General features: G+C 41.1%; 1 protein-coding gene across 3 annotated transcripts in view; it reads right to left on the reverse strand.

The window, feature by feature from the left end:
- Positions 1–14,780, reverse strand: part of LOC136877313 (bile salt-activated lipase) — a 325,663-nt gene that overhangs the window by 52,136 nt on the left and 258,747 nt on the right. For all 3 annotated transcript variants that reach the window (XM_067151247.2, XM_067151248.2, XM_068228608.1), the window contains 2 exons: positions 6,386–6,508; positions 4,004–4,163 (listed from right to left, as the gene is read on the reverse strand). In XM_067151247.2, coding sequence (XP_067007348.2) covers positions 4,004–4,127 — 124 coding nt within the window. In that variant the 5' untranslated portion in view covers positions 4,128–4,163; positions 6,386–6,508. The remainder of the gene's footprint in view (positions 1–4,003; positions 4,164–6,385; positions 6,509–14,780) is intronic.

Consider the following 14,780-nt stretch of genomic DNA (forward strand, 5'->3'; position numbering starts at 1 on the left):
GGCTGTGACACATGAGCTTACAAGCATCACAGTTGACAATTTCTCTGCTTGATTCCAAGACCTCCAGAAACGCTGGCAATTGTGTACGGACATCTTCAACAGGAGCTAAGATCATCACTTGGTAAGTGCAACTTTTCTAGTTTTTACCACCTCAGTCCTGGAACTTTTCTGACATAGTATATATATTGTTAGCTAGTAAGATTAACGGGTGAATTGGCCGTGCGGTTAGGGGCGCGCGGCTGTGAGTTTGCATCCGGGAGGTAGTGGGTTCGAATTCGACTGTCGGGAGCCCTGAAGATGGTTTTCCGTGTTTTCCCATTTTCATACCAGGCAAATGCTGGGGCTATACCTTAATAAGGCCACGGCCGCATCCTTCCAACTGCTAGGCCTTTTGTATTCCATCGTCGCCATAAGACCTATCTGTGTCGGTGCGACGTAAAGCCACTAGCAAAAAAGAGCTAGTAAGATTTAGCAGTTCTCTTTAACAAACGCAGCTGCGTAAATTCATTTAGAAGAAAATAATGTTCACGTCTACAATACCAAGAGAAAATATAGCCTACTACATACAAGACAAACTGACTTAATCTGATTGAAGCCACTTTAATTAACAACATTCAGATTATTAACTCAACTTGCATGGTTGTTACTGGTGACTGTTTTATATTCCTGAATAATGTGGAAGTAAACTGTGGCTATTTCTTCAGTATTATGACGACATGACTTATCTTATTAGTGTCAAAGGATAGAGAGCATTGACCTTAGTAGGTTACTGCAAAAGTTTAAAAAATTAAAAAGTGACTTAACTGTTTCTTCTCCGGGATGGGTGATTTATCGATTCGTGAAAGACCCCTTTCGAGAAAAGTACAGATATGCCGTCTAATAACTGTCTGTTAGGTCATCAACCCAAAGGCTGGCTGTATCTTCAAATAAACTGGCGGAAAATGAAATACCAGCACCAAGAAGGCGTTACTATACAGGAATGTAATTTAGGCTAAAAATTGTCCAGGTAACAGATTTATTTGATTAAGGTTTCTCGGTCACAGGTTGAAGTAGCGCGAGAAGATATGTGGCGTTGTGGAACAATTAATAACCGCTGTAGTACCACAATTTTGAATGCAAGCATGCAAACGTGCATGAATTGTGTCGTACAGATGCAGTGTATCATTTTGGAGGAAGGAGTTCCACGCCTGTTATCCTGGTGGAAAACATTCCCTTGAATACTGCGAATGAATGAAAGCACAACCGGTTCAATCACCAGCGAGCTCGATAGCTGCAGTCACTTAAGTGCGGTCGGTATCCAGTAATCGGGAGATAGTGGGTTCGAATCCCACTGTCGGCAGCCCTGAAGATGGCTTTCCGTGGTTTCCCATTTTCACACCAGGCAAATGCTGGGGCTGTACCTAAATTAAGGCCACGGCCACTTCCTCCCCATTTCTAGGCCTTTCCTATCCTATTGTCGCCATAAGACCTATCTGGGTCGGTGCGACGTAAAGCAAATAGAAAAAAACCGGTTCATTCACCAATCTGATGTGCAAATCCGCTGTCAAGGTTCTTAGGATAACGACGAGAGCGCTCCTGCTGTCAAACGAAATCCCCCCCCCCCCCAGAGAAATACTCCCGGTGTACGTCCAGTGTGTTGACGCCGCAGACAGTTTGGTTCCAAGCGTTCACCTGGCCTTCTTCTTACCAACCTACGGCCATCGTTGGCACCAAGATAGAAACGGCCCTTATCTGCGAATACAACAGATCTCCACTCCGCCCTTCAGTGAGCTATAGCTTGACACCACTGAAGTCGCAGATATCAGTGATTCGGAGTTAATGGCTTGAAGGCTACAGGACGTCTGGCTCGGAGGTGTCCCTCAAATAATCGATTTGTTATAGTTCACCCTGCAACTCTGATTCCAACTGAAGCTCTAATGGCATACGGTCCACCACAGCCATGCGGTGCAAACGGCGGTCTTCCCTCTCCGTAGTGATCCGTGTGGAGCCAGATCCCTGTCTTCTTGAAACAGTGCCTTCCCATGACAATTGTTGCCAACACCGACGCCATGTCTTTCTACAATATCACGGAAAGAACACCCACCTTCTCATAGCCATATTACATGGCCTCGTTCAAACTCAGTAAGCTGCTGATACCGCCTTCTTAGTCTGCTTAAAGGTATGCTTGACTCACACCTATCTCACAACGTCAACACCGGACGATGAAGAAGATGACTATGACTAACGCTCACGAATCTATCTACACAAGTTGTCATTCCGTCCCTGAAGGAAATTCTAGACGGTAACGCCGTCTAGAAGGCTAGAGAGATTCGATACGGTGAACGAGATGTTCGCGGAAGGTGAGGTTGTTGGCAGCTGTGGCCTATACTAGGTACTGTCCCGGCATTCCCCTTAGAGCAGGAGAATGGAAAATCACGGAAAACCATTCTGAGGACAGCAAATGATGGGGAACGCCCCTTTCTGTCTCCCGAATACAGACGCGTAGAGCCACGGTAGAGCCCCTGCTCGGTTGGTCGGAGTGCAGACCTGTTGGACAACGGACTAGCTGTAGCCACTTGCAGGCCAAAGCCTACTGTGCAACCGCCGACCCGCTCAAGAAGTGTACAGCGCGGATTAAAAGCAAACTTGCTTTCCAAGGTCACAGTGGCGCTACTAGACTCTTCGCCGACTAGTGCGCAAATCTGAATAGGCGTCATCTTTCAGATGTGTTAACACGCCTCCCGAATTTCGTTTATCTAGTACAGCTTATTCATGGTGTTAGAATTTCATTTTCCGCCAGTGTAAAAAACCGCAAAATCCGATGGTGGGACCAAAATTAGCCTGCTAGGCGGGACGAGGAGTGAGGTAGTTTGCCGTTGGTTTCCTAATTTTATTAACAAATATGTGTTGTTTTATGTTGGATATTCAGCCCGAAGGCTGGGTTAGTACTCCACAGCTCCGCAAACAGCTGTCATTAATAGCCTAGGTGTCACTGAAAGGGTGTACTAGGGAAATGTGGAGAGATAGTTTCCCATTGCTTTCCTCTCTGAGCCAGAAGTTGTTATTACATATCAGTCTGCCAAGCCCACTGAAATGCATGCACCAACCGACCCTATGAGCGATATTTTCACACCATTTATAACAGGGACTGGCTGCATAAGGAATGGCATTACTAGCATCGCTCAGACCTCAGTTACTTTCATATTGTCAAAGCCAAGGATGAGACTGAGACAGGTCAATGAGAGTAACAAATTTATTATAGCCCATACCAGAAGACACAGTGCACTGTAAACACTACATCTCGCCAGCAAATCCATATTTAACAAATATTCTTCTCCTTCTTTTCCTACCACTTTTCCCACATCTGTGGGGTCGCGGGTGCGAACTGCGCTTTACGGCCGGATGCCCTTCCTGACGCCAACACTATATTGAGAGATGTAATCACAATTGCGTGTTTCTGTGGTGGTTGCTAGTGTAGTGTGTTGTGTAAATATGAAGAGGAGAGTGTTGGGACGGACACAAACACCCAGTCCCCGAGGCAGAAGAATTAATCAGAAGCGATTAAAATCTCCGGCCCGGCCGAGAATCGAACCCGGGACCCTACGAACCCAAGGCCAGTACGCTGACCATTCAGCCAACGAGTCGGACGCATATTTAACAAATATATGAAAAAGAAATGAACCAGGAAATATATGCAGTTAACGCAAGAAATATCTAAGTGACAGCCTAAAGTCAATAACTGGCCAAGTTAAAAAACTAAATTGTATTTTTCAAAAGTGTAATGTTAATAGAAATAAATGAGTATACTCGTAACGTTAAGCAGGACAAGTACAGCATTTTTAATCTTCTTTTAAATAACAAGTTGGTAATATTATAGCACAATTCATTTTCTGGTTTTCAAAGTCTCATCTCTTCTACTTCTTAATTTAATTATTCAGGCTACTTAAAAGTGCATTCACCTAAAATTATTCAAACCAAAGAAGTCCTAATGTTATCGTCATACGTGAAACAAACACAGTCTTACCTAGCACTCCCAGCCGGTAATTCATGGTCACTACTACAACATCTTCAGCCACCAAGAAGTCAGGACCGTACATGTACGAGTTACCACTGCCAGAAGTGAAAGATCCTCCGTGGACCCAAACCATAACTGCCTTCGGTGAGGTTGATTGAGCAGCAGGGTTCTATCGGTGCATATTAAACATGTTCAAATTAAGAGAACCTTACAGCGTTTCGGAGAATATTTCAGTTTGGTATTTTATTTTGAGAGACTCATATGAAAACATGCTCTTCAGTTCTTTCTAAAGACAGATCTGACGTGGTAGCAAATCAACTTTAAAAATACGGACGAAGTAGTCATTCAATAAGAAATTCATACGGTTTTTCTTAGGATAGGTCTGATGTGTTGAGTTTAACCTTTAAAAAATAGAAAAGGTGTGATGATCATTGTTAAGTAAAATATTTCTTAGGACAGATCTACTGTTATGGTGATTATTTTTTGCTATGGGCTTTAGGTCGCACCGACACACATAGGTCTTATGGCGACGATGGGATAGGAAAGGCTTAGGAGTTGGAAGGAAGCGGCCGTGGCCTTAATTAAGGTACAGCCCCAGCATTTGCCTGGTGTGAAAATGGGAAACCACGGAAAACCATTTTCAGGGCTGCCGAGGTGATTATTTTTCAAAAAATAAGTTCAGTGTGATACGTTAATTGAGTACGAGAGTTCTAAGGTATTTATTAGGTCAGACCTACTGCGGTGGTAACTATTTACAAACAACAAAAAAAAGAAATACTTGAGATATTTTCCTTAATAAGTTAGATTTGTTATGATGACAATATCCTTAAAATAGTGAGTATTATACTGTATTGTTTAGGCCAGTTCCGTTACAGAGGCGATTAGTGTTTAAAAAGAGGCGAGAGAGTTTTGAGGTACGAGGGTCGAGTCATAAGTCGTGGCAACTATTTTTTTCTCGCGAACAGGAGACAATACGGAAAATCTAGGATATGTATTTGGAAATATAGGGCATGTACTCACTCGTTGTGCCTAAAGACAAATTCTGACTTCAGGAGAATCTCGTAGGAATGTGACAGAACACAGGCCATTGGTAATCATCGTTTTATTAAGGTATAGACAGCAAATACACAAGACTACGTACAAAGGACAGGTCTCCACTGTCCTCATGTAAACACTGATCGATCACCATTATCCGTACATCTTTGTCCATGGACACTGGACGGCCTGGGTGGGGCAAATCGGCAGGTGATTCTCTACCCCGTTTGAACGTCTCCACCCACGTCGCCACTGTTCTATAGGGCATGGCATGTGCACCTAATGCTTCCTGCAGTTCTGTATGGCATTGGCGTGCATTTCTGCCGCGGAGAACTGCTATTTTAATATACGATCGTTGCTCCTGCTTGTTGAATTCCATTTTGTGACACTCACTCACACATGCTTAGACCCACATTGTTGTTTACATACACCATCTAGTGGCATCATACGCAAGTACGTACCGTACGTTTCCAAATGCATATCTTAGATTTTCCGTGTTGTCTTCTGTTGGCGAGAAAAAAGAATAGTTGCCATGACTTATCATTCGGCCTACGTATATCTTAGCATATGTCTGATATGGTGGTGTTTAATCTTTAAAAGCAAGAATCTTGTGATGTTTCTAAAGATATATCTATTGTGAAAGCGGTTTATCTTAAAGAAACAAGAGAGCTTTGAGGTATTTCTTAGGACGTGGCTGGTGTGGTAACTGTTAATCTTAAAGAAATAAGAGAGCTTTGAGGTATTTCTTAGGACATGTCTGGTGTGGCATCTATTCAAGAAACAAGAAAGCGTTGAGGTATTTCTTAGGACGTGTCTGGTGTGGCGATTATTAATCTTAAAGAAACAAGAGAGCCTTGAGGTATTTATTTGGACGTGTCTGGTGTGGCGACTATTAATGTTAAATAAACAAGAAAGCGTTGAGGTATTTCTTAGGATGTTAATAATAAGCCTTAGAAATGTTGAGTGGTTAAACTATTTTGAGAAGGGGCACTGCGCTCTTATAGTTAGTATCAAAGGAGCAAATGCTTTATAGATGCCTCACTTCCTTTATCCGGGCTTGAGACCAGCTCTATAGCTAGAGGCGGAGTCAATGCCCCAAGAGGAGGAATTTTGAACATTTACGGGTGAGATAAGCAGGTCTTTCTCACCTTAAAGTGTTCTTGAAGACAAAACTGTTTTGATGTCGATTTATTTTGTACAAGTAATGGTCCATTAGGAGATACTATATGATCCCCTCTGTATATTCCACAGTGGACATCAGAACTCACATGCTCCACACACCATAACACTTTTACGTACAGTTATTTTTCTCCTTGCAAGAGAAAGTGAATTTGAAACTTCATAAAATTTACTTACCACTGGAGTGTACACGTTAAGGTAGAGACAGTCTTCACTGGAATTAAGACGCGGCTGTATGCATGGTGCTCGTTCGCGCTCGGCGTTCAATATTCCTGACCAGGGTTCTGGAGGTTGTGGAGCCTGATTAAAAGAAGAAAGTGGGTACAAATACTGGAAGAAGCAACATAGAGAACATTAATAATTATCACTCGGCTATATGCCGTTGTTAAGATATAGATCACTATATATGGTAATGCGGATGGTAAATGGTGCAATCAGGAGACAAAAAATGCATATTTAATTCTTGCAAGGCCTTATCTGGAGTATGCTTCAGAGGTGTAGATACCATATCAATATGATAAAATAATTAAAAATAGCTGAAGGAACAGAGGAAAGAAACTAGCTATGTGTTGGAGAACCACTAGAACCACTAGCAGTGTCAGTAGCATGCTAAGAAAACTTGAGTGGTAAAGTTTATCAGAAACGAGGTTGAGAGCAAGAATGGGTTGAGAGTTGGGGGGTGGGGCAGATACTTGATATATGGTGGGGAATGTGCGTGGGGGGATATTGGAAAGAGATTAAAGAAAGAAGAAGTTGATAGAGGTTGAATCAGTGCCACAATAACTGGGAGGAAACGTTTTCTGTGAGAAGGGAGGAAATAGATATCTTCAGCCTTTTCGCTGAGAACCCAAGGGGCCCAATTTAGTCGCCTCTTACGTCAGGCAGGGGATACCGTGGGTGTATTCTTCGTCTGCTTCCCCCACCCACAGGGGGTTTTATGAAAAGATTAGGAAAAAATTGTTAAGGAATCTGTCACTTGGGCGACAGCCCTAAATGGAGATCTATGATTGATTGATAAATATCTAAGTAAGGTAGTGAGGTATGAGCAATGTTAGTAACACTATTGCATATGCTGTCATTCCTTCTAATAATGATATGCTTCGATGGTAATAATTATATTAATTATTTATGTATGTATGTATGTATGTATTGAACCCATGATATTTGAGTCATAAGAAACCAGAGTCCTAAATACATTACATGAGGTCCCATATAAATTACAAGTCATGAGCTCTAGCTTAATTTCTTATCTCTGACCAGAGACGGCACGTGTGGAACAGGTGGTGAATCTCATTCTCACGCTAGAGAAATTACGTCACCCGCACGTGTAGAATGTGAAGGGATACGGAGGAACTCTTTTTCTAATAAAAGTACATTTTAAGAAGAATTGGCGACGAAACTGCCGTAGTAAACGTCAGGAAATCGTGAAACAATTTGCTTTTTAATGGTAGACTTTAGACCACTAAATAGCTCCAGAAGGAAAATTGTTGAAAGGCGTGCCTGTTCGTTTAAACTCGGTTACACCGACCAAAATATAGTGCCTAGCTTATGAGGTAATTTAACAACTCAGTTGGTGAAGAGAAACCCTTAAATGCTTGTCATCAACACCGCTACTAATCTTAGCAACAATGTGTTATGTCGTGATCAGTCATAATTACATTTTAGTGGGGTGAAAAAATTTCGGTAAACTTCTGGCGGTAAGTGCAGATGGCATGGGAGTGGGAGTAAATGTTATAAAAGAACGATACGCCATTTTGCAATCCCGGATTGTTTTCAGTAAATTTGAAGCGACCGAACGCTACTCACAAGGGAATATCGGCAATGGTTAAGTCACCGATCGCGATGAAACTTGGAAAACACATTGAGGTACACGCAAAAAAGATGTCAGCATCAATTTTGGGTGCCATCATTCATTAGGGCATTAACTAAGCGGCCTAAAGGTTGCGACATTTCAAGTTCCGCGCGATCAGCGATGAACATCCGCTGGCCAATGCTAAGTCGGCACACTGCGTGCCTGGAGAGACACACCTCTGCACCTCCTCCCTTCCCCACTCCAACTAGTTCACCACCGCACGTTTCCCTTCTCCCCGCGCTTGCCGGCTGTTTAGCTGTTGAACGGGACCGGCTCTATACTTTGCTTCTTTTCGTACTATAATTATTGAAAAGCTTTAAATAACGATCCGTTTCACACATAATGATAATAAATAACCTAAACTAATATACCCATATTTTATTCAAATGTTATATTTTCATCCCTGCTCATTCCGGTGAGTTGTCACATTCGTGGGTACAACTCCGAGTTAAGTACCACCGGGCGTGGTCAAACGTGAGATGGGGTACCGCGTCCTACCTACGCTTAAATTATTATTTACTTCTAAAACGCCTTAAAGCTGTCGGTAGTGTCCTTTAGAGTGGACATACATATGGAATTAATTAAATTAAATCAGCCACCATTAAATAAATCTCCCACCTTTAAACAACGTTAAATACGTTTTTATTTAAAGAAATCACGTGCCTGGGTAGAGGATCTCAATGAACGTAATGAAATTCGGTACCTCAGGATATCAAAACCTGGTTACAGGTCCAGATCTTCTTTTTATGTCCCCTTCCCCCCACCTATTTTGTGTACGCTATCAGTTGTGTCATAACGAAACGACATTGCGGACGACAACAACAACAATTATAAACTCCGAGTTCGAAACTACTGGTATTTTCCGTATTGCGTAAGCTGGTATAAGGAATAGGCCTATAGGTAGAACGTTTTTATTTGTGCTTGTACTGAACGATTTATTTATGTTTTGCAGTGACAGACACAACACATTTCAATTGCAGCAATGGTTGTCGAATATAAATCAATTTAATGCATAGGCAACTTTGATATGTGCATGCCATTGAATGTAGTAAAGTTTGACGTAATAAGAAAAAGCCTTGAAAAACAAAAAAGATGTATATTTATATATGCAGTATGTAATATGTGGTGGCACGGAGAACTGGGACTGGATGTTGTGTGTTGCAAGAAGTTAGAGTTTGGAAATGTAAAAGGTTTTTTTTAAACTTTGTTTGTAATATTTTGAGAATTGAAGAAATAAGAACTCTGGACTCTGTAAATTTATGTGGTTGATAATTTAATGTCAGCAAGGGTGTAACTTGTCCAAAAGTTGATTTGATGTTTGTAATGTAATTTAAAAATGTAAAAGGTTATTTAAATTGAGACACCCTGTACGACACGTGTGGTTTCCAATGATGAAATTTTTGGTGTTGTAATCGTAATGTTCCAGAACTTGTGTAATTGCTAAATATCTTAACATGACCATATATGGTCATGCAATTCCATTTGCTAAAATAACCATTTCCTATTGGCGAAAAGGACGGGGAATCTAGGGTAAGTTTGACCTTATTGGTCGGTTGTGATCAGGCCATTTCCGGTCTTCTGCTGGCTTCAGAATTTTCATGCGTGTGCTCGGCGTCATTTACATCCAACCGCCCTAGCGAGCGCAAGCTCGAGGGCTTCCCTCGGGAACTCCTGCCTTTCCGCGGTAAGTGTTTTTTCAATGTTATTCTCAATGTTTTCTGGTTTCATTTAATTTAATTACTTTGGTATTTCTTTTCTTAATGTCATTTTCAAAGATTTAAATTTACGTGTCCGAGTTTCACCTAGATTCCCGATGTTGGTAATTTCATTTCTTTCACCCCTTTTTTTAATTCAACAATCCATTTATTTGTGTTTTTGAATTCGTAATTGTATCAGTTTGTCAAAAGCGTTAAGTATCAGCTGCTTTGTGATTTAACTTTGTTTTGTAAATTTTCGTTTGTTATTTTGAACATAGTTGAGCTAGAGGGTGTTTCCTGTAAATCTTTTCTCCCCCATAACGTCATACGTTCCCATGGACCTCGTAGGGATTCCAAGCACCTTCCACTCTCCTGTCTTAGTTGTCATTTTTAGGCCTGTAAGTGCTCCCTAGTATTTGATGTAAGTTTGCATACCGGTATCGAAAGTTACTCGTCACGTTTCCATGTTCTCATATGAATACACCTTCACTGCTTACAACTATTTCTTAATTCACATTTTATGTCTATTATTATTATTATTATTATTATTATTATTATTATTATTATTATTATTATTATTATTATTATTATTATTATTATTATGTGTAAGCGTAATTGTCCAGAAGACAGTTCCACAGTAGATATACAATAATCACAGGCAGATCTGTAGTCTTACTTTACCGGTACTTTTGCGTTATAGCTGACGAAGGTCTATGTATTCAAGAAGTACCGATATTAAAGTATCCAAAAAAACCAAACCCCATGGCACTACAGCCCTTGAAGGGCCTTGGCCTACCAAGCGACCGCTGCTCAGCCCGAAGGCCTGCAGATTACGAGGTGTCGTGTGGTCAGCACGACGAATCCTCTCGGCCGTTATTCTTGGCTTTCTAGACCGATATTAAAGTATCACACTACAGTTTTCTGGGTATAATGGCAGTTACATACGCAAAAAGTTAAATGGCTATTGTACGAACTGGTACAACAACAAACAATTACAAGGCAACACAATAAATGACTCCGTATATATTACATCGGGCAAACTCCCCGTCATTAACTGATAGGAAACAAAAACAATCATTGGTCTATTCGAAACATTAAAAAATAGTGAAAAGAAAACCGAAACAAAACACAATTAACAACGGGCACCATACTTTTTTGCTAATTGCTTTACGTCGCATCGACACTGATAGGTCTTATGGCGACGATGGGCTAGGAAAGGCCTAGGAGTTGGAAGGATGCGGCCGTGGCCTTAATTAAGGTAAAACCCGATCTTTTGCCTGGTGTAAAAATGGGAAAACACGGAAAACCATCTTCAGGGCTGCCGACAGTGGGGTTCGAACCCACTCTCTCCCGGATGCAAGCTCACAGCCGCGCGCCTCTAACCGCACGGCCAGCTCGCCCGGTGCAAGTGTTTTCACAAACATTTCAGAAAATATAAACTGATTAATGCAATGTGGAAATAACAAAGGAGAGATATCAGGAAGGCTGATAGTGTACACCAAGTGTAGCACCGGTTCTCTTCGACAGCTAAGCAGACAGGCAGGCGCGGGGAGAAGGGAAACATGCAGTGGCGAACCAGAAGGAGGGGCGGAGGTGTGTAGGGGAGGAGGTGCAGGGGTGTAGCACAAAGCAGACAGTGTGCCGGCTAAGCATTGGCCATCAGGTATTCATCGCTGTTCGCACGGAACTTGAAATGTTGCAAATTTTAGGTCCCTTAGTTAACGCCCCAATGAATATCGGCACCCAAAATTGATGCTGACATCATTTTTACGTGTACCTCAATGTGTTTTCCAAGTTTCATCGCGATCGGCGACTTAACCATTGCCGATGTTTCCTTGTCGGACTAACATTAAAAATCGGTTGTGCAGACTAAGTCTTGCCAAGAAGGGAAAGTAGTTGGGCCAAAGGTGGATATGTAACGTCATCTTCAAGTGGAGAGAGATTGTCAGTCAAATTAACGGTATTCCCAAGTGGAACCGTCATGTAAATTCACGTCCAGGCAAGAGACGGTCGTTATAATGCCGAAGTCCTGCAGTTAAATTAGAAATATCCTAATTTAACTCCATTGCGTGTGCGGATCGATGTTTGACGAACGTGTGCGGTTCGCGAGGAAGAGAACGTGCAAAGGGCATTTTTGGTTTATGTCATTATTTACAGGTGAATTATACCAAAGACAGAGATGGGAAAACTATGTTTTGTAAAGCCACTATCTGTCGACATGGCTACATGAAGAATGAAGGAGGCTGGTGGGCCTATTAAGATGTGAGACCACGTACGACTACAGGTATGTAAATCACCTTTGTTATGAAGTGCATTTATTTATTTCATGATGTCACCATTTTATTTGTGTATCTGTGACGCATTTTGTTCACCCTACTATTTCGTAAAAATGTCAGAGGAATACGACAAAATGTCATTTTTTATGTTTCTTGGATAATCGGAAAGTAGCGAAACTAGCGTGTGAAGTGTTCTATAGTAGTAGATTTGATGGTGGTGAAACGAATATAATGTCTAGAGCAAAGTATCATTTCCGTACGTTTATTTTCTACCTTTGTTGTTTGCCAATGTTAAGACATGAATCTATCATAAATTTCTGTTCAGATTAAAGATGAATTTCCTGTAAGTGCAATCCGTGGTTTACCATTTAGAGCGAGTGCGCGATAATGATGGAATGTCATCTGGTGTGGAAGGCACACTGTCGTGTGTTCGGCGCTCTAAAAAAGGTTGTCAAGGGAAGTTACGAGGGGAGACGGTGTGATTTGTTAAATTGATGATAGAAAAATAACGGTATTTTTTTAAAAAAAGTTGTGAGTTTCGGTTTGGAAATACTGTGTTGTCAATCTCAGATATGCGAGGAGAGATGGTTAGTTTGTCACAGATTATTTTATGTATTAACATAGAGGGTCACCCAAGAGAGATATTCCATATTATTGTCGTGTAGAGAATTTGTGATAGCAAGTGGTATAAGTATTGCAAAGATGGGAAGGAATATGGATCAGGTTGTTGAAATCTTGTATTGTTGAAGAGACTTTAAGCCGGGATTTTCATTGTAGGGAACCCGATAATTTATTTTCGTGTAATTTAATCATATGGGAATAGGGTCGTTCTATAGTTAGGATTCCACGTGAAACCGTAGGACCGTGATGGATAAGAATATGTCAAGTGACGTTTTAAATTAAATCTCTTCGTATTTGGGTCAAGAATTGTATTTCATACGAATTGTCAGCGAGGCGAGGTTTTCATTTGATACAGGTCAATTAGCATGTGTGATAGCGAAGAAGGATCGTGTTCCCATTATTAAGCCGGCTGTCGAGCGGTCGAGCCAGCTTATTGTTAGAAAGAAACTGTAATTGAGATGTGTCATTTGTAGTAAATTTTGGAATTAGATTTCATTCTTTTAGAAGAGATTCGTTTTAGTAGAGACTTGAATTCATTATCGAAGCGAAGGAAATGACACAATGGTACGTTATGTTGGAAACAACCATTTTCAGGGATGTCAAAATTTGAAAATCGGTAGTGATGTTGTTCGGTATTGTTGAAGGTTGTACAAAGTTTAGCGATTATTTTATTTGAATATTACGATAGCTTGTCAATCCATAGAGTTCATGATGGATGATTGTGCTTTGTTGTTGTTGGTTTCCAAGTCACAAATGTAGGTTCTTGTGATATGAGGTCATGCTTGTGGAGCACATGGAGTGCAGTGTCCATCCGCCCTAGGTGCCTTACGACGAGTCTTATCGACCTGAAATCACGGGCGAGTTGGTCGTGCGGTTAGAGGCGCGCGGCTGTGAGCTTGCATCCGGGAGATAGTGGGTTCGAATCCCACTGTCGGCAGCCCTGAAGATGGTTTTCCGTGGTTCCCCATTTTCACACCAGGCCACGGCCGCTTCCTTCCCAATACAAGCCCTTTCCTACCCCATCGTCGCCATAAGACCTATCTGTGTCGGTGCGGCGTAAACCCACTAGCGACCTGAAATCATATCGAAGGAGGTGCCGTAATTAGTCCAAGGGATAACTGCGGGCGTTATAAGCGATTTGACATGAGTTGTTTTATTTTGCGTTGTGTAAATTTATGCAGGATATAGGATGTAAGATTACGATTATCCAAGCTAGTTTCTTAATGACTAATTAGTGTTGTAATGTAAACTTGTTGAGTGACGTCATGAAATAAATAATACTGGTAATTATGGCAATGTATTCCGCTTTTTAGCTGCGGTGAAGAAAACGTTCAGCATAAACAATATTAGATCAATGTTTTCGTCAAAGGATGTTTCTGATAAACAGGTACGAGTCATAAGAAAAATGTAATTAAACAGTTAGAGAGTTTAAAGTAACCATTCGTCCGGGATAGATAAAATTTGTTGTTGATTAGGATTATGATATTACTTCATTTATTAATTTATTAAATTCAGTAGAATCGTATTTTGCGAATTAGCTTATAACCAAGCGACTAACTTGAGAATGTATTCGGAAGTTTTAGTTTCATTCAATGGAAAATTTCATCTTATTATTAACGTAACGATTAAGGGGATATGTTCGATGGCAATGGACTTTACAGCCACAAGTGTTATGAGTAGAGATGGGAATTATAGGCACGAATAGGTTAGAATGCAAAGTGTTTGAACAAGGTGCAAGTATCATCGGGCCGCTCACCACCTACGTAAGATGAGTTGCATAAATTCGGAAGTCTTAGTTTCATTCAATGGAAAATTTCATCTTATTATTAACGTAACGATTAAGGGGATATGTTCGATGGCAAGGGACTTTACAGCCACAAGTGTTATGAGTAGAGATGGGAATTATAGGCACGAATAGGTTAGAATGCAAAGTGTTTGAACAAGGTGCACGTATCATCGGGCCGCTCACCACCTACGTAAGATGAGTTGCATAAATTTTAGGGGTTCTGATAGTTCAGATCGCTAATATTCATGCAAATCTAATTGCAGGACTGTCGTGCGGGTAAAAAAACATTTGCGCCTTGTTCAAACATTTTGCATTATAACCTATTCGTGCCTATAATTCC

The sequence above is a fragment of the Anabrus simplex genome, chromosome 7 (assembly GCF_040414725.1).
Source record: "Anabrus simplex isolate iqAnaSimp1 chromosome 7, ASM4041472v1, whole genome shotgun sequence".
In the NCBI taxonomy this organism is placed as follows: domain Eukaryota; kingdom Metazoa; phylum Arthropoda; class Insecta; order Orthoptera; family Tettigoniidae; genus Anabrus; species Anabrus simplex.